We start from the raw sequence: 19,768 nt of genomic DNA on the forward strand, positions 1-19,768 counted from the left end.
TCTTCCTGGACAGTGAAGGGTTTAGAGAAATAATGGATCCAATTTATGAATCACTTGGCATGAACCCAATAACGCTTAACGCTTTATTAGTTATTAAGCTCAACTCGTAATAAATAATAAATATGTAAGTATATAATGGTACATAAAAACACAACAAAATAATTACAAATAAATTTAAATTGTTCTTTAAAAAATAATTCATTTCTTTTTATCTACAAGGCAAATTAATGTGAAGACCGTTTGCATTGATTTTTTCAGTCATTTGCTCACTTACTGGGTCTCATTTCGCGAACGTCAATCGTATCTCTCCTTACACGATGTTCTAACAAGAGCGTCACACGAATGGCTTAACTCAATGCATCCAAGAGAAAACAAAAACAAAAAGAAGCGAAGTCTCTCGCTCAGATCGAGAACGAGTGTGTATGCTTTTTTTCGGTTGTGTTCGCGAATAGAGCGTTAAGAATAAAACGGTCAACAGTTATTTGCACAGTTATTTGTTATGGTTATATCTCATCTGAATCTGCTGATGGGAATATCTGTGTGGGCATAAAAAGCAGTAATAAAATTATTGGAAGGTATCAGCGCTATTTGTTGCCTACTTTAATTATCTGCACATATTTTGTCAGAACTAAAACTCTAAAACAAGAATTTTTTAGTGAAAATGTAATGAACTGCTACTTTCATTTCCGCCACGTTAATTGATTGATTAAATAGTTTAAAAATAAAGTATGAAAATATTTTTATGAAAACTAACACAAGTTAATAGTAATTAGCAGTTAAGTAGATACTTTAATATAAATAACTAATGGGATTTCTATTTATTTAACACAAAGACTAAACAGTTTACTAAATATATATAACACTTCGGTATGATAACTTTGTGTCTGGCTAAGTCCATAATAAAAAAATATTTAGTAACAACTTAGTAAATATTTGAGTGACACAAATTTTCATTCTGAGTTTTCTTTTAAAATTTAAATGTTTAAACTACTTGTTTACACTCAACTAATTAGTACTTAAGTATTAAATAAGTATATTTAGTAATCATTGGCAAGCGTACGAAAGTTATTAGTTACTAATGTTATATATTTATAAGTAAATGTATACAATGTTTGGTTTGTATGTTGGATTGCAAAATGTGTTTACTCATAAGAAATGACTTATATCTAAATTTCAGAATAAATAAATACATACAGCCGTTGAAAAATACTTAAGAACGATGCAATGACACACATATATGGGCGACTTTCATCGCGTACGGTGCCGTAATAGTACTTTTTGGGCTTGAAAATATTTGCTGTGATCACATCCATTGAAACGCGTCCATTTATCTATTTCTCTTGAAGGGTTCGCATTGATTTTTTAGTAGAAGAAATATACCTAAGAACAACGATTCGGTCTTGTAGCTGGTAAGTAATTAAAAAATAAAGGCCTGATTGTCCTACGACTGGAATATCCTACACAATTAAACGTCTCAAAAACGATGGGTTTATGATTTGAAATATTTTTCCGAGCATACAACTGTAGAAAACGTTCCCAGAAAGACTAGCCAAATTTATAGGATGGTCGTTAGATTACCAATAAGGATTCCAAGAAAGGTGCCAGCACCAGACGAGAGAGAGATTTATGTTCACCTGAAAAAGCCATTAACAAAAAGAACAGTTGCGATTCCATTGTCAGAAATTGTTGTTGTTGTTGTAGCAGTATCTTCGCCCTGTCAGTCTAGTGTAATTACCGGTCGTCTTCGTCTAGCTCATCTAACGGTAGGCCCAGGAAACTAGCTGTTTCGACGGGTTGGGTCCAGAGGGAGAGAGGTGTTAGATGAGTGGGTTTGATGGTGCATGTGAAAAGGTGGTTAGTGTCGTGCGGGGTGCCTTCACATGCTGGACATATGTTTAGTATGTCGGGGTCGATTCTGGATAGGTAGGAGTTTAACCTGCTACAGTATCCAGAACGTAATTGTGCCAAGGTTACGCGGGACTCTCGGGGAAGCTGGAGCTCTTCGTCTGCAATAGGTGGTGGTTGGACTCTGATAACGGCATTCGGAGGTCGGGAGCTTAAGAAGGTGGTAAGGGTCTCCCGATGAATGTCGTTAATGGCCTGTCTGTACACTGTCTGATCCTGGAGTGGTCTGTCTGTTTTGTCCTGGATCTCGTCCACGTAGTTGAGGAAGTGTCTCCTGATGTGCCTGGGAGGTGGCTCAGGCTCGAGCAGGTGTCCGCATGGGTGAGACCTGCGGTGACACCCTATCAGAAACTGCTTGCCGAGCATTTTGTTGTGCTCCTTAACAGGGAGCATGTGAGCCTCGTCATGCAGGTGTTGAATTGGGGACATCAGGAGATATCCTGTCGCGGTCCTAATGCCAGTATTTTGGCAGGTCTGGAGCTTCGTCCACTGCGTATCACTGGTTCCAGGCGACCATACAGGCGCGGCATAGTTGAGAACCGGTCGACCTATTGCTTTGAAAGTCGACAGCAACATTTCTTTGTCTTTGCCCCAAGTGCTGCCGGCGAGCGACTTGAGGACCTTGTTGCGATTCTGTACTCTCGTTGCTATAGCGGTTGTGTGCGCTGAGAAGAAGAGCAAGCTGTCAAAGGTGCCTCCCAAAATTCTGGGGTTATTTACCGTCGGTATTGGGGTATCATCGACGTGCGCCTGAAGTTGCAGCTTGACCTCCTTTGTCCAGGTGGTAAAAACGGTCGCCGTGGATTTAGTGGGAGAAAGTTTTAAGTTTCCCATGGCAGCCGATTCTACGTTACCGGAATGACTCGGGTTTTTCCCGACCAAGGGCTGCCGCCCCAGTAAACTAGCCCTGTCTAGTGTACCGTATCCTATTGTCAGAAGTAGGACTTTACGGTTGACTGACATGGAAGAAGCCATTGGTAATAACATCGCAACGACGTCGCCGAATTAAGTCCGCTCGAAAGCACATATCCAACGCAAAATCAGTGGCGTAAAATTTTATTCAACGAGCGGTGGCCAAAACGAGCAGTATTCTACCCCATGGTCGTCTCACCAATCACAAAGCACGGAGGAGGCTCAATAATGATGTGGGGCTGCTTTTCGTGGAACGGTGTCGGGCCATGCATTGTACTGAAGGTAATATGAATGCGATCAAGTACATTCAGGTACTTCAAAATGTAATGGTAACTAATGCGGAACTTACCGACGAGTTAGAAATTTTAATAAGAACGTATTTGGAAGACAATTCGATCACTGTTCTGGATTGGGCATCTTCAAGTGCCCACTAATAATTTTCCCTTTCGTCTGACTGTTATTTTGCTCCGTTCTTAAGTATTTTTCTCAAAGGTGTGGTATTAATGTTTTTCTTAGACAAAAATATACAGATAAAACATTTTAAGTTCTTAAAATAAAGCCGAATATACAAACCATTTTAGGGATTTTATTGAAAAAAGTACCAAATAGAGAGAAATAGTTAGCGTTTTTAAGTTTTTTTCAACTGTTGTAAACTTCAGTAGTTTAAATAACTTAGCGTAAAATAACTTAGAACTAGAACTTTCATGTATTTCTATTTTAAGTTTTTCTATTGGTATTTCAATAAATTAACAGTAAATTAAGACCCTATACTACTTTGCCTCTTTTTCATTAATAAATTCAAGCTAAAAAATAATGTAGGAAACCATTTCACTTACGCATAGGTACTATTACAATACATTATATACTATTTATAATATTTTATATTCTTCACTGTGGCAGCTATTACTTCTTTTATTTACAATATGATATTAATAAAATATATTGTTTGTTAGTAACTTATAACTAACATACGTTTTTGATGTTACTTAAAGCCTTCAATTCCAAACTGTCAACTGTGTGCTCTTTCTGTGGTACATCTGCATTACTCTAAGGCACAAAGTTTACATTAAATAGTTTGCAATTGTAAGTACTTACCTTAACCTATAATAGGGTTTAACTTTTTACAATAGCCGTTTTTTACAATAAACTATATATGCATAAATATAAACTAAACACTTTGCGTAGTTTTGTGGCCTCTTGATTTACACTGCCGGCGGTTTGCCATGTACGCGAAAACGATAGAGACACGTGTACTGCGCATGGCCGTGATTAGATTCGATACGCAGCTCCACGATTTCATATGGCCGCTTGATATCTTTATTTTTCACTGGGAAGTATTGCAGTGAGGCGTCATTATCCACGTATTCAAACTCACCGAAGAGCACCGGTTCGTAGTCCTTCTCGTGCTCGAGACCCTTAGAAAGGGGAGGAAAATATGTATTAGATCATAAAAGAAAGTTTTGCTGGGCAACAATTTTCGACCAATTTTTTTTTTTTTTTTTGTAAAATTTGATTTTTTTAATCCGGCGATTTATCAAAAAAAATTTGTATAGCTATTCTAGCTGTGCTCGAACCGCTGAATAATCCTGCTATTATATTATGTTATGCCAACCAGATTTTGGTACTTCTCATCGTTTGATGTTTAGCTAGAACTCCGCATCCAATCTAATAGCTAAATAAAGCTCTGATGCTAAAACCCAATGCAAAGTATATAGTTGTAGCTTTATACCCATGTTGGGTGTTTGCGGTTGCTATTTTTCAATAAATGGAATGACCTACAGTTCTTATGTCGCCTCCCAACAGCAAATGATTTTTTATGAGGAGCTTTTTTATAGCAAAAATATACTCGGAGGTTGACTATTGCCTGCCAAGGGGCAAACTTTAGTACTTTAAATATTACCAGTTTAGATTAGAGCTTACCGGTGTATGAAGAGGACCCGTAAACCTTGCTACCATGAAGCGTCTACTGACTAGAAGGCTATTATTAAAGTCTGTGTTAATTACCTAATCTCAGGGATGAGCAGCAACAAATGGTTGGTAAGCTCACTCCAAGCCAAATATTAGTTTTATAAACATGACGAAAACTACAGAAATTGGAATAGGTGAATGAAACTTAAGCGCATAATATGACTATTGCGTCATTTCTTTAATTGGGATAAGCAGTACGGCAAGTACGAAAACGCCAATTACTGAAAAAATATTTCATAAGCCTGTTGAGAACTATATACACATGTTGTTGTTGTTGAGGTGGTTGAACATTTCTGAGCTGAAATGCTCCTAATTAGTGACCAGCACCGTTTTACTACCACTATCTCGTGTAATGATGATATATATATATATTTTTTTTTTTTTGTTTCCAAGTCAGATCCATTTAGTGAGGTCCAAGTATAGGAGCAAATCCTTTATCTCGATGACTGAGATCTCCTTAATTTGCTGTAGGAAAGGCTTACCGAAGGATCGGAGTCGTGCCCTGGCTAGTCCCGGACATTCACATAAATAGTGGAACAGACTTTCCTTCGCCCCTTTCGCTTGACAGCTTCTACAGATAGGATTGAAGGGTAGATTGAGTCTAGCTGCATGATCCCCTACTTTCCAATGTCCTGTAAGGGTTGCAGTGATACGTGAAATGTTTGGCCGAGAACATCATGTGCTACTCGAATAAAGTAATTGTATATTAATATACCCAATTAAGAATAACTAAATTAATATTAAAAACTGTTCTTTGAATTTGCATTCACTACCACTTTGACTAATAAATCTTGCCTAACCTTTTTCATTTCAAATTCTCATTTATTATACTATATAGCTGAGGTAGTCCCTTTTACTTTTGTTTGACTCGCTCATTAACCAAATGCATGCATTCACTTCAACAAACTCACCCAAACTGTGAAATTTCTTGGCGCTGAATCAATGCGTCCATTTGGCGAAAGCGAACGCGGTATATGTTCCAAAGTAAAACCGGTAACATATACCATTGAATTGAGTTTCAAAACTGCAAATATATATAAAATACATAAACAGAAAGTAATCATAATCATAATAAAATCGTGCACCGCAACTCACCCAAGAATCCCGGAAAGCCTTGAAATGCCCAGCATTCCCCGGGTTGTACGTGCGGCGAAATGGCTATGCGTGGCGTATTAGTTGGATACCAGAGCGGTATACCGAATATGGATATTTGCGCCGATTTAGTCTGATAGTTTTCAGTGCAGCGCGTCGAAAGTATTTGTCCACCAGCAGACTCTAACGCAAAGTCTACCAAACCCGTTTTGTCTGCATCGTAGATAGCCAGCACCGATTTCACAATTTTATGCACTTCCTCCTCGGACAACGCTGTATGGATTTGCCCATTTAACGCCGCTACACTTTCATTATGCTTTGCCTCAACGGCAATGAGTATTTCATGCTTTAAACGTTCGCTAATATCGCGCATCAGCAGCATACCGGAACGATCGATTTCATCGCGTATTTTGTTGTCGGTGCCCTTATTGAGCGCCAGCAAACGCTCTTCAAGATAATCTTTGGCGACGAACATGCTACGCACCCAATTCTGCAAATCGATATCTTCCAAATTAGCGCCCGCAAATGTCTTATCTTTAAAGCCCAGTATTTCCACCAGCGACAACTTAATTTGCTGATTGAGCAACTTGAAGTGATCATCCTTAAGCGCAGCCAGCTTACTTTCAATATCTACCAGTAAGCCACTAAAACGCTGATCTGTTGCTAGTTCATGCTCCTGCATACGTTTCAGCAAATCATCCTGCGTCACCTTCAATTTACTTATCGATTGATGCAACCCCTCATTCTCATTCAACTTATCGGAGAGTGCAAGCTTGATGAAAGCGATCTCGTTGTTCAACTCATCGATCAACCGCTGTTGATGGCTATGGGTTTCGCCGTTACCAGAACCCTCGCGTAACTTCTTCGTCACTACTGCTTGCCATTGTTTGCTCTCGAACGCCGTGGCGATGCGCGCATCTACATACTTGCCAAACTGCGACGCACTTAAAATTCGCGCCAATAATGCATCCAAATCAATGCGCTCCAGCAATAGCGCGTAATGCTTGTGCTCCTGCATTTCCATTTGCTCAGTAATTAAGCGTTTTATTTCTCTCAAATTTTCGCCGGAAAGTGACACCGGCCGATCCAGCCAACCTTTCGCTTCCAACTGTACACTCACCAATTCAGCCAGTCGCAGCACCTCTCCCTCACTCAACGTAGCCAATTTTACGTCGTCACTTCCCTGTTGCTTCTCCAATGACAAACGCTCCAAATTCTCTCGCATCAGCTGGACAATCAACTGTATCTGTGCCTGACTCAGTTGCTCTACTTGTGCCGACTGCTCTCTCTGCTGTTTCGCCAACTTCAAATCGATCAGTTGTTGTACATAACTATTAACATGGTTTAATATATTTTCGTACTCCTCGGTTGTGAGAGCCTTTTGCAGACGTTGCTCGATATTGTGAATATGCAGATGCGCATCACCGCCACCACTTTCAGCCCCACCTACATAACTGGTGTAATACTGACTGACTGAGCTCTTCACGTTATCAGGCAACTGTAGCAAGTAACCTTTAAAAGAGCTGCCAATGGCATAGAGTGCACTCTGCCAACCAACGAGCATCGAAAGAGGCACAAATGCTTCCGTACGCTGAAGTAAGTAGGTACGCTCTTCCTGGCCGAGCAACCACCACGCTGAAATATTATATAAGTTATATTTACTTAAGCGATATAATACAGTTAAAAAGATTAATATACTAACTTTATTGCTAGATGTTAAAAAATTAGGGAGATAAGCCTAGATGTACAAATCTATGAAACGGTATCACAGCTGCATTTCGGGAATAGTTCTACATAAATACACAGTCTTAGAAGCAAAAAAATGGCAAAAGTTCTTCGTTCCAAAATTAAAAAATTCTGCGCCGAGTCGATTGCAATGCGCAGCTGGGAGATTTGAGTATTTTCAGTACGAGAAGTAATTCCAATAAGGTTCAAAATGTGAAGCTTCCTCTACCTGTACAGATTGTACCAATATCAAACGCGTTTTCTTATAATATTATTTGCAACAGAGAACGGTTGATAACGAGAGCTAAATCCGAGAACTTCAAAAGCACCTCAGTGAATCTCGTTTAAGATTTACTTGAGGGATGCTTTCGATCAACCTACCGAGCTTTATATCACCTGTCTGGGTGGTGGCTCAGCTTCTAAAGTGCAAGCGGCAAGCGGAAGGCTTATATGACTTACACAGTGCTTAAGCAAAGACTATCGACTTCGTTGATATCACGAAGAACCATTGCTGAACCGATAACTACTTATATATTCTGGATGCAATGCGCTAAGTAATCAGTAGTTCCTTAAAAACAAAGAGCCAAAAGCAAAACAAAACATCCGCAAGTATTCGTTTATGAACATAGAAAAACACAGTTCTTACTATTAAGATTATTAGAAATGTTAATTCTATGAGACAAGCGCTCCCGCTGCCAAACGCCAGAATGGGTCGAATTGACGCTAGTAATTTTACCTTTTTTTTTTTTGTGTTTTCATTAGTTTGTGGCTTCAGTGATCGAACTCAGAGAAATTATTGTGAGACTTTTTATTTGAAGAAAAACATAGCAAAGGCCGTGCAAACTTTCCACTGGTGACAAAATATGGAGAAGTCCAAAATTATGCGTCCTATTGAGTATTTTATTCAACATTTGAAAATGCTATAAATTTTCCTCTCAATAAAATTTTAACAAACTATGAAAATTGGTTTTTCAAGTACAGCAACGAAGATGACCAACTATGCTGTTAAAACAACAACAACCAACCGTCGATCACATGGGGCCCAGAAGGTGCTGCCCATAAGGTGTTGGTTTTGGGGAAAACTGAAAAGAGATGAACTACGTGCTTACTTTTTATATCTAAAAAAACTAAGAAGTTCATTGACTTCCGGCGTTATGTTTTCCTGCTGTTTCCAAAAATAAAATAAAAAATTTTAATCGGTTAAATTACGGAATTAATATTGAGTTGAGAACAAGAGTTGGAGATTTTAACTCGGTCTGGTCACAATGGTCTGTGGCCACCCTGCGCCGATGTTTTTGAAGCATGTCGAAAATGTGAATCCGAATTTTCACCAGAAAAATCCAATTAGAACTAAAGGGTTTTTCAATTGACGCGGGTCGACTTTGGCGCCCTGTGGCAGCCATTTGGTTTTGGTGACATCTGTCAAATCTTTTGTTTATTATTCAGTTGTTTATGCCAAATCATCATGGAAAGTTACACGATTGAACAGCACGTTCAAATCATAAAACTTTATTATCAAAATGAGTGTTCATTAACGCAAACGTTGCGCGCATTGCGCGCATTTTTCGGTAGACGTTGTGGCCCTTCAAAGTCGACACCTTAACGTTTGGTGGCCAAATTTGAGACGACCGGGTCTGTAAACAATCAGCCAACACCCGTACGTTCAAGGAACGCAAGATCAGCCGAGAACATTGCCGCGGTCCGTGAAAGTGTACAGCAGAACCCGAGGCAGTATATTCCTCGCCGTGCACAAGAACTTGGCCTTTCGCAGACTTCAACTTGGCGAATTTTGCGTCGGGACTTGGGCCTACACCCGTACAAGATCCAACTGACCCAGGAGCTCAAAGTTGATGACCATAGACAACGCCGTTTGTTCGCTGACTGGGCTTCGAATCGTTTGGAAGAGAACCCCAGTTTTGGGCGAAAAATCATCTTTAGTGACGAGGCGCATTTTTGGATGAATGGCTGTGTTAACAAACAAAATTGCCGTATATGGGACGATACGAATCCACTCGAGGTTCACCAGGTGATAATGCATCCTCAAAAAGTTACCATTTGGTGTGGATTTTGGGCCGGCGGCGTCATTGGTCCGTACTTTTTTGAAAACGACGTTGGTGAGGCGGTCACCGTCAACAGCGAGCGCTACACAACGATGATAACCAATTTCTTATGGCCCATATTGAACCATATGGACCTAGACGACATGTGGTTCCAGCAGGACGGCGCTACGTGCCACACAGCAGTTGTTGTTTTATTCCATTTCAACATCTACCCGCCCTTATTGAAAAACCCTTTAATTAGAAGCAATTTAGAACAAATTAGTTTCTGTGATAAACTTTTCGATTAGGCTGTTTAAGTTTTTGTCTATACTTAAATTCGGTTTTTCAGCGCTAGTTTGCCTATGATTTCCAGTTAAAAGGCCCATTGGAGGTACCATAGTCGTAACGCCATAGCCATAACCATAACTATTGAAGCCAAGTAGTGGTGGCATAATTAAATATATTATTATTAATTAAATATAATAATTTTCCACCAAGTTAAAAAATGTCCGTCGTTCATTTCTAATTTTCAAATTTTTTATCACAAATTTTTATCACACTGCTTATAAAGGGTGTTTTTTTTTCGTAGATGGTCTTTTTGACAGCTGTCACTTGATTTATGCTCGGTTTGGTTTGCCATTCCATAATGAATATACTTACACCTGAACAACGTTTGCAAATCGTGCAAATTTATTACGAAAATAATGGTTCGGTTCGCGCGACGCATCGAAGAAAATTTTCTTCAGCGATGAAGCTCACTTTTGGTTGAATGGGTATGTCAATAAGCAAAATTGTCGCATTTGGAGTGAACATAATCCACAAGCCATTGCTGAGACGCCGTTACATCCTCAAAAAGTCACTGTTTGGTGTGCTCTATGGGCAGAGGGAATCATTGGTCCATATTTCTTTAAAAATGAAGCCGGCCATAATGTTACAGTCAATGGAGAGCGCTATAGGGCCATGATTAATGACTTTTTCGTGCTTAAATTGGACGATGTTGATGTGGACGACCTTTGGTTCCAACAAGACGGCGCTACATGCCATACAGCCAACGCAACAATCGATTAATTGAAGGAAACTTTTGGTGAGCGCATTATCTCGCGCCGTGGACCTGTGGCGTGGCCTCCAAGATCGTGCGATATAACACCGCTGGACTATTTCTTGTGGAGCTATGTGAAGTTGCTTGTCTACGCAGATAAGCCCGAGACGATTGACGTCTTGGAAGAGAATATTCGGCGCGTTATTGCTGACATACGGCCCCAATTGCTGCAAAAAGTGGTCGAAAATTGGGCCTCTCGGCTGGAATTTATTCGAGCCAGCCGCGGCGGCCACTTGCCCGAAATCATTTTTAAAACATAATGGCAAACCCTTATCTTTATAATAAAGCTAAATTCTTGGCCATAACATTAAATTATATACGTTTTATTTCATCTTGAAAACCTAACCCCTAAAGAAAACACCCTTTAGTTATGGATATGTCGTTATGGTGTGACTCCAATAATGGATTATAGAAGTCCATTGGATCAGAGCAGCTGGTTCCCTGTAAAACATGCAACATGAAAACTCGGCTTGGTGTGACGCACGCTATCGACAGCATGACGAGAACGACAAAAAGCGGTTATAAGTAGAAGAGGTAAAATATCCGGTAACCTACCTGCAGAATAGAATTTTGTTGCAAAATACATAGTTGATTCAACAAAAAAGAGAGCCCTGAAGATTTAGGGGTCAATCGAACTCTCCGCCCTGTACTATTTAAATATGATTGTACAACAATGGAAAGGTTTCGAGAATAGCTTATAAATTTTCAATTAAAAAAAACGTATGGGTGGTCTATGGAAATAATAAATAATAATAATATCTATATAATATAATATATCTTATGCAACAAAACTAAATTATGTTTCCAATGCGCTCATATCCTTCTTCATTAAAAGGATCAAAAGGTATACATTTTTATGCAGCAACCGCAAAATTAGAAAGCATTCATAGGGTATTAAGGGAAGTCGGCATAACAAATTTACTGTTATTTTTGTTTCTATTTTTGTTGGAGAATATTTCGCATAAGAAAAAGATATTAGAAATAAGAAAACACTTACTGAATTTGATCCAAATGAAGAAGGATAGAGAGTACAATTTAGTCATAGCATTTATTTTAACCCAAAGATGAGTGAAGAAGAAAGCATACTCACCTAAATGAAGTATTTAAAGTTGAACGCTAACTAATTCAAATAAAACGCGTTTTCATTTTGCTGTTGGTTTATGGATTTTATTTTTTATTAATTTTTTTTTTTTTTTTTTTTTTTGTTATTTAAAACAAATAAATGTTTGCAAAATATGATGTGGATGAAAATATTTTGAAAATTACATTAATTGGACATAATAAAACAGACTATTTGAATTATTTAAACAATTTCTGTTAAGATTTTTAATTCATTAGCAGTTCTTTGTTGAACAAGAAAGGATATATGCTATATGTACGAACACTACAAAAATGTCTATTAATTTATTTTTTTAATATTTTATCTATTTATCGCTTAGTAGCTTGTGAGTATGTAATAGTTTCCAATAGGCGTGTTTTTACATTTTTATTGTTGTTAAATTGAATTAACTAGGTATAGTAAGTGTGTGTCGGTGTGTGTGTGTGTGTATGGGTAAGTTGTAATTGATATTTAATTAATTTCAGCTTTCTCTATCCTTCTCCGATTGGGCTCAAACAGCTTCGCACGCATATGATTTCCTATGAATGCATATGCGGGTGTGGTGAATTTCTCCAATAACGCGAGCGCTACTTGTATACTCGATATATACATACAAGGAAGGGAAAAGGAAGGATGGGACGCACCGTAGGGATCGAATCGACGATGTTGTCCGAAATGCAACGATTTTTGTACGTAAAGAGTTTTCTTTTACTAATTACTACATTTTTAACCAAAACTAATTTAGGAATTCGAAAGATTTAAACTTATCTATTTTGTACATTTGTTCTTACGCAAAAAAAATTCAACTTAGGTATACGAAACAAACAACAACGAACGTAAAAAAAACAAAACAAAAAATTAAAAAGAGTTAAAGTGTATACAAAACAATTAATAAATATAGAAAATTTTAGCCGAAGCAAAAGCTAATAGAAAATAAAAAAACGAGACTAACTAAAAATAATACCGAAATTAATAACAAGTTTTTCAATTAAATTGCAAACTCTTTTAAAAGTGATTGATACTTTTCAAATATAATATAAATATAGCGGCTGTTATTGAAAACTTGACATTTGCAAGGCCAATTTAAATTATGAGCTGCATATTAATTTTAGTTAGAAAAACTTCAATACACTCTTTTCTTAATATAGGTTACAGATTATTTTCTAATATTTGTTCACAAATTTAATTGCTACAGCAACTCAAAGCAAAATTGGTAGAAATATTTCTCAATGTCAGTGCCTCTAGACACGTTCAAAATGTTCTTCACGTTGAAAAAATTTACGACCCTCATCCATAATATTATTAGATACCGTACGTAAATACATAACATAATCATCGGTCCAAGTGCGAAAATCTTCTAAACGATTATAAGTTTGGTCTTTAAAGGCAACATATTTATCTTCGTTGAAATATTCAGACACATCTGGGAGTGCGGGTAATGTGAAGGTCATTTCCGAGAAATGAGATGGCGGAAAGGATTCTTTAGGATGAAGATAATAGTAAAGACCTGTGAAAGCGCAGTCAGATTTTTAATATATAATTTTTTTATTTGGCGGAAAAGGGTGCAAAAGAAACGAAGAAGAATATTAGTAGCAGAAAGGTTTAAATAAATTGTGTAAATGATTATAATATGTCAATGCATAGTGATTTCTAATTATTGATTTAAAATGGCTCGAAATGCTTGAAACTAGCGCATTTAAAGAAAACATACTGATTTCTCTCAGAAGTTTTTCATGGCAAAAATTAAACATTGGCCTTAAAATGTGGCACTATAAAAAATCAGAGTAGTTAAAACCAAAAAAGATACATAGAAACACAAAAAATACACAAACACGTAACATTTTCACTAACACAGAATGTGTGCCCCAATTTAAGCCACTTATTTCGTCGGCCCATGCCGTGGAGTCCAGGAAATGGTAGAATTAAAAATTAATAAAATTAACTCTTAAAAAAAATTGGTGTTAATTTGAAAAGAAAAATTGCTGCACTGTTGAAAAAATAAACTTATGGCCATATTATTTCTCACAAAAAAATTTGCTTTACGATGCCCTCTACTTTTTTCGTGTTCGATTCTAAAATAATTGTAATCCGGCGGGGAGGCAATATTTGTGTGCGATTCTATAACTGTCAATTTTTATGATCCCGATGGTAATATTGGCAAATGTACTATACCCGTAAAAGGTCCTCTGTAGACCAAGGGAAGTGTATGCGAGGTTTCTTAAGGGGGGGTAGGGTTTTTAGGGTAAAAAAAAATCGATTTTGGTTTATTTGAGAAAATGAATGTACATAATCTCAAGAATGTTGTGTCCAAATTTTAAGTCAATCGGTGCAAAACTCACAAAGTTAGAGCATTATAACCGTTGGCCGCCCCGACTCGGCTACCTGCTATAGAAAACTTTAAATCGATTTTCTGGAAAACGACGTTTTTCAAGTCGGTGGACACTTTTTCTCTGAATCTACTCGACCGATCTTCCTGAAATTTTGTACACACTTTCTCTACATAATTACCGAGGTAACCATGGGAGGGTTTTTTTTTCAATTTTTATTTATTTTACAATAAACAATATTATGCGATTTATCGTCTAAAAATCGCACTTCTACTTCAAATGTTAAAAAAAATTTTAAACAAAAATTTTAAACAAAAATTTTTTTTAATAAAAACTCAACAGGGTTACCTCGGACAATTGATTACCTAATAAAAACTCTTTGATTTTTTGATTTCAGATGATCCAATGCTGAGAAAAACGATCCACGGCAAATTGCCTTTTTTTCGAAACGTCTGCGTAGATCTGCTGTCAACGGCTCAATTTTGTATATTTTCTTGTGAAAATTTTTGAAAATATTGTATTTTTGAAATATGAGTTTACAATATACTAATTGGATAAATAAATTTACAAGAATCATCTTTCCAAAAAAAATAAATAAATGCATATTTTTAGTGGAATTAACCCATTTTTTTGTCAAGGCACTTAAAAAATTATAAAAAAATAAATTGTCATAGTAACCGCTCCTTCGACAGGCAACGGTAAACCTTCGCAAATGTTTCTCCCATAATAAAAAATTGCATAAAATCCTCTCTGGATTGAAGAAGACAAAATATTGTATACCTGCCACTAATTGGAGAAGCTTGCAAGCGTCTTGTTGTCGAATGACCGCGCTTTAAAGTTTTTAGCCGCCTTTTTATTGTGCAGATCAGATGCATGTAATTATGGGCTCAACAACTTAGGACCAACTGTCTAAGGGTAGTAACATAAGCCACACCGAAAAAGTATAATATTGGAAATACGTGAAAATGTTTGATTCTGGAAGTCTGCTAACCTTAGCAATATATAGCTGAGAACTACAATTTGTAAGCTTTTAGCCTAGCCATAATATAGGTAGGTAGGGTGGTTGTCGTAAGACACACTTAGACCTTCGGCAGGTCCATTGTGAATAATAATATAGGTAAGTATATGATTAATTTGTAAAACATGAGCATTGCAAACTAGTAGGAAAGCTCCTTTAAATTTAAAGGCGGTTACTCATAATTTATTGTATGTCACTTTACAAATATAATAACGTTAAAATATTGAAAAAAATGAATCATTTGCATTTTCATATGCAAAATATTTCACTGACTACAAATTACCTATGTATGTATGTGCATGTGCTTTCTAAATACTACTAAAATTAGCAGCGCTAAACAAGTATATTCGCCTATGTATGTATATGTTCATGAAATTTTCCACACGTGACGCGTGCACCAACACGGTGAGCACATATCGCCAGTGCGAGAAACAAATACCTGCATATATCATAGCAAATGAAAATAACAAAAATTAAATACTTAGCCTGACAGCATCAAATGCTCAATAAAAATTTTCAAATTCACTACTACTAACCGCGTATTCACGACACTTACAGCACTTCAAGGCCAACTAGTCGGACAATTTATTACATTATTGAAATGTATTCAATGTCAGGGGCTGAGACTACGCGTGTCACGCTTTGTCTATGTATTTTTGTATTATGCCTTCCCACACATTAGTTTTAGTTGTTTTCATGCAAAGGCCATTGACATATTACAACCTTCGACTAACTGTTCAAAATAATACTCACCACTCAATAGCAACAATGGCAATAAGACCAACAGAAGCAGCAGAAAACGTTTTTTGCCTTTACCGTCGGCATTGGATGATTGAAGCAGCCAAGTATCCAAACATAGCACAGATGAAATTAATAGATAAACATAACGAAAGAACCGAGATATGGATGCTGATATGCCATGTGCAATGGAGCCGAAGAAACCTGAAAAAGAAACGCGCAAACTTATTCTTCGTGCTTACATATGCATTAGTTTTTATACTTCAGTCTTGTAGCTATTCAATCATTTGTGTGTAATGCATAGTTTGCTACTCTTACTCACCTCGCTTCACTTGCCCGTGTTTTGTTCGGTAGAATGATGAACTGTCATAACCTGTGGCCATTCCTCCACCGCCACCGACACCACCTCCACCACTCAATATCGTCCACGCGCTGGTGATTGTGGTTATGATTGTTGTAATTATACGCATATACCATGATTCTTGATTCTCTAGCAAATATCTATTATATTGCCGTTTACGGTAGCTATCGAGTTGGTAATCTAGTTCATCACCAGAGTCATAGGTAAGCTTCTCAGTAGCTTTGCGGTTTTGTGCATACCGCGACGATTCATAACGTCGGCGTATAAATTCCTCTTGTGCAGGATCACGTTCAATCATGTAGTTGATGCGATCACTGTGATTTTTCAGACCATAGCGCGACATGTTGGGCATGGCCACAATGCCGGGCGCCAATTCACGTCGAAACGACGAGTGCTCCGAGTAGGTGTAATCCGTTTTTGGTGTGGTACTGCAATGATATTAATATTATATTATTTTAGTATAGCAATAATATTATCAAAAAATTATAAAATTAAACATTCACCCACTTCCAGTACTCGCCGGCACGTTTGTATTCCTGATATGCAATGTGATCGCTAAGGTCTCCATTAGAGTTGTTCAATATGTGACTATATGATTTACTGGCGCTGCTATTATTGCTGCTCATCCCCGCAGCAACCGCTGAGCGCTGCGAACGTTCAAATTCTGTGTTCAGCGCATTCTGTCTGATTTCCTTGAAGCGCTGTTCTGCACTATGGGAGCCGGCTCCGCCAGTGAATTGTGAAGCAAAACTTTCTAGTAAGTAGTTTTGTATAGCCTTTGGGGTGGAAGTTGCAGCGGCGCGTTTACTCTTTGTGATCACCGATGTGTTGGTTGTGGTGGTGGTGGTGGTCCTATTTACTGAGGACGACATTTGTTTAGATTTCTGTGATGATTCTTCACTGATTTTGGTTGGGATCTTTTTCGATTTACTCTCCGGACTGGTATCTTCACTGGAATAATCAGATGTTTTTGCCTTCTGGGTTTGTTTTGTTGGTGAAATAGATGAAGTCACCTCAACGGTTTCCTCAACAATAGTTCTGGTGGGGAAAATAAATTAATATAGAAATAAACTAAGTAAATGAATACAGTAGGTTCTGTTTTTATGCGGTAGATACGTTCCGCAAGAAACAGCATACAAAAAAAACAGCATAAAAAAAGCTACTAGTTCTATAGTAAAACTATAGATACGTTTCAAAAGTGCTAAAACCGCATAAATCTGAAATAATGTAATAAAATCGCATAAAAAAGGGCACTAGTCCCATATTATAACTATGGATACGTTCCATAGCCCGCATGAATCTGAAATAATTAAATAAAATCGCATAAACAAAATATTGTATATTTGAAAATTATTTCTTTATTTAAGAAACGTCAGAATCGAAAAATAAATTTACGTCAGAAATAGAATCAGACAATACCCACATGTTGCGCATTCGTTTAAGATTTGGCGTAAAATCACTTTCGTCCCTTGAGGAAATGTACACGTCTGATCTAGATGGTTATGCAGGCGGTTCCATACTTGTAGGGTTAGCATTTCTGATGTAATCTGTGATGAGTTTTTGCTTAGCTGGCTTAGAATCTTGTTTATATGTACAATTCCCGATAGGTCGAAATGCATTTTGTAATTTAAAAAAAACCGCACTATTTCAAAACGGCATAAAAAAAAGCCGCATAAAAACAGAACCTACTGTATATCAAAAAATAAAAATAAATGAAAAAATAATCGTGGTAGAGAAATACTGAGATTAAGGGGAGAACCTGGTTTATGAGGTCTAAAAATTGCATCTCTTTGCGATTTTTTTTAAGTAAAAAATTAATTTAGCACTGCAAAGTTTTTTCTATCTTTTAATGAACATTTAAAAAGTATACAAAATTTTTGTACTGGTTAAAATAAGTTGAAAAAACTGTTTAACATAGATATTAGTAGAGCGCTGCAACGCTGGAGTTTCCAACTGGCATACAAGATACAGCTCGTAATTATTATCTAAAGCAAAAAATTCAAATGGATTTCTAATTATCATGATTTTTTATTCTAGATGAACTAAGAAAACTGAGAGAAATTCCAAAATTTCAACTTTTTGGAGGTTTTAAAGAAAAAAATGCCTTTTTATAAAACAAAAATTCACTTCAACTTGGTATAAAAATCTTGAAAATTTTTTGTAATCTATTTTGTTAGTTCAAATAGAAGAGAATTTAATACTGAAGGGAACAAGCTATGATTCATTTCAAAAGGTTCATTAGTGTTTTTTTCATTCATGTACGCCAATTCAAAGAAATCATAAAAATGAAAAGTCGAGAAAAGAAGATAAAGTTTATACTATAGCTGTCCGGTCACAGCGTAACTACCTAACGCTCGCCTACCTTTGGCTTTGTATCTACGGAAATATTGAGAATTAGGCTCTGTAACTTTGTGTGAATATTCTGAAATATAAGTATTAGGAATCGCTTAAAACGAAAAAAAAATTGATTTTTTTGACCTTATAAACCAGGCTCCCCCCCTTAAATATGAAGCATTTCTGTTCAATAAGCATTACGTCGAGTAATGAGCTGATATTTACAAAAATAATTAAGTAATTCTGCAAACAATAATTAATTTGTTTTAATTATAATACAAAATTGTTGTATAAAAGTATAAAGAAATTACTGCCAGCTCTTATTTTATGATGTGTAAAAAATTGTTCCGTATGCTAAGCTGATACTTTTCTGTTTTTCGGCACTTGTTTTGCAAAGAAAGGTGAGGCTGAGTATGTAAATAAAAATAATGGAGTTTTCTATAAATATTTCCCTTAGTAATTTCGATATTAACGACAATTCACTATAGAAAATGACAAAGAAAAAATTAAGCAATCATTCAAACCAACTTTGTATAATGCGGCAACAATGGCTGATTTCAGAATTTTACATCGGACACGGTTATTTAAAAAAATCGTGCAAAACAGCGATCGTTTCGAACAAGCCCCTAATAATTCTTAGTACTTGCTGGTTTACGCAACAAATTATAGCAATTGGTTGAAATTCATTTCGCCGCACACTGTGGATCGGTTGACGATATTCTTTTCACGTTGTTCACCGCCGAGTAAGCATGGAACGCGAGAAGAAAATAATTGCCATGTGTAGAATTTATTATCAATATTGGCATTTGTCCGCTCATGTGTACACTTCTCACAAAGCCCTATAGCCCTATACCTTCTAAAACCCACGAGCATTAAAATGTTTAAAAGCATGCAAGTCTTTAAGAAGATTCAAATATTTTGTACACAAAATACTTAATGTCAATTCTTAAATTTTAAATTACTAAATATTTAAAGCCAACTTAGTTTTTAATTCGATTAACCCACATGTCTGGAATTCTCAACGAACTTATTAAATAGTACGGTTGAAAATTATAAAAAGAGCGACTGATACTTTAAGCCATAGTTATAATTTCATTCATCTGTCCGAAAATCAGGTAATGCTAGAGACTATTTCGCCATTGAGCACTTGA

General features: G+C 36.7%; 1 protein-coding gene across 1 annotated transcript in view; it reads right to left on the bottom strand.

Annotated features, from left to right (window-relative positions):
* Window positions 1–3,737: 3,737 nt before the first annotated feature.
* Window positions 3,738–19,768, bottom strand: part of LOC128868474 (klaroid protein) — a 32,855-nt gene continuing 16,824 nt past the window's right edge. The window contains exons 3-8 of the mRNA XM_054110598.1: window positions 16,791–17,321; window positions 16,245–16,711; window positions 15,938–16,126; window positions 5,881–7,512; window positions 5,697–5,809; window positions 3,738–4,232 (exon numbers count right to left, since the gene is read on the bottom strand). Of these exons, the coding sequence (XP_053966573.1) occupies window positions 4,020–4,232; window positions 5,697–5,809; window positions 5,881–7,512; window positions 15,938–16,126; window positions 16,245–16,711; window positions 16,791–17,321 (3,145 nt within the window). The 3' untranslated portion in view covers window positions 3,738–4,019. The remainder of the gene's footprint in view (window positions 4,233–5,696; window positions 5,810–5,880; window positions 7,513–15,937; window positions 16,127–16,244; window positions 16,712–16,790; window positions 17,322–19,768) is intronic.

The sequence above is a fragment of the Anastrepha ludens genome, chromosome 6, assembly GCF_028408465.1.
Source record: "Anastrepha ludens isolate Willacy chromosome 6, idAnaLude1.1, whole genome shotgun sequence".
Lineage (NCBI taxonomy): Eukaryota > Metazoa > Arthropoda > Insecta > Diptera > Tephritidae > Anastrepha > Anastrepha ludens.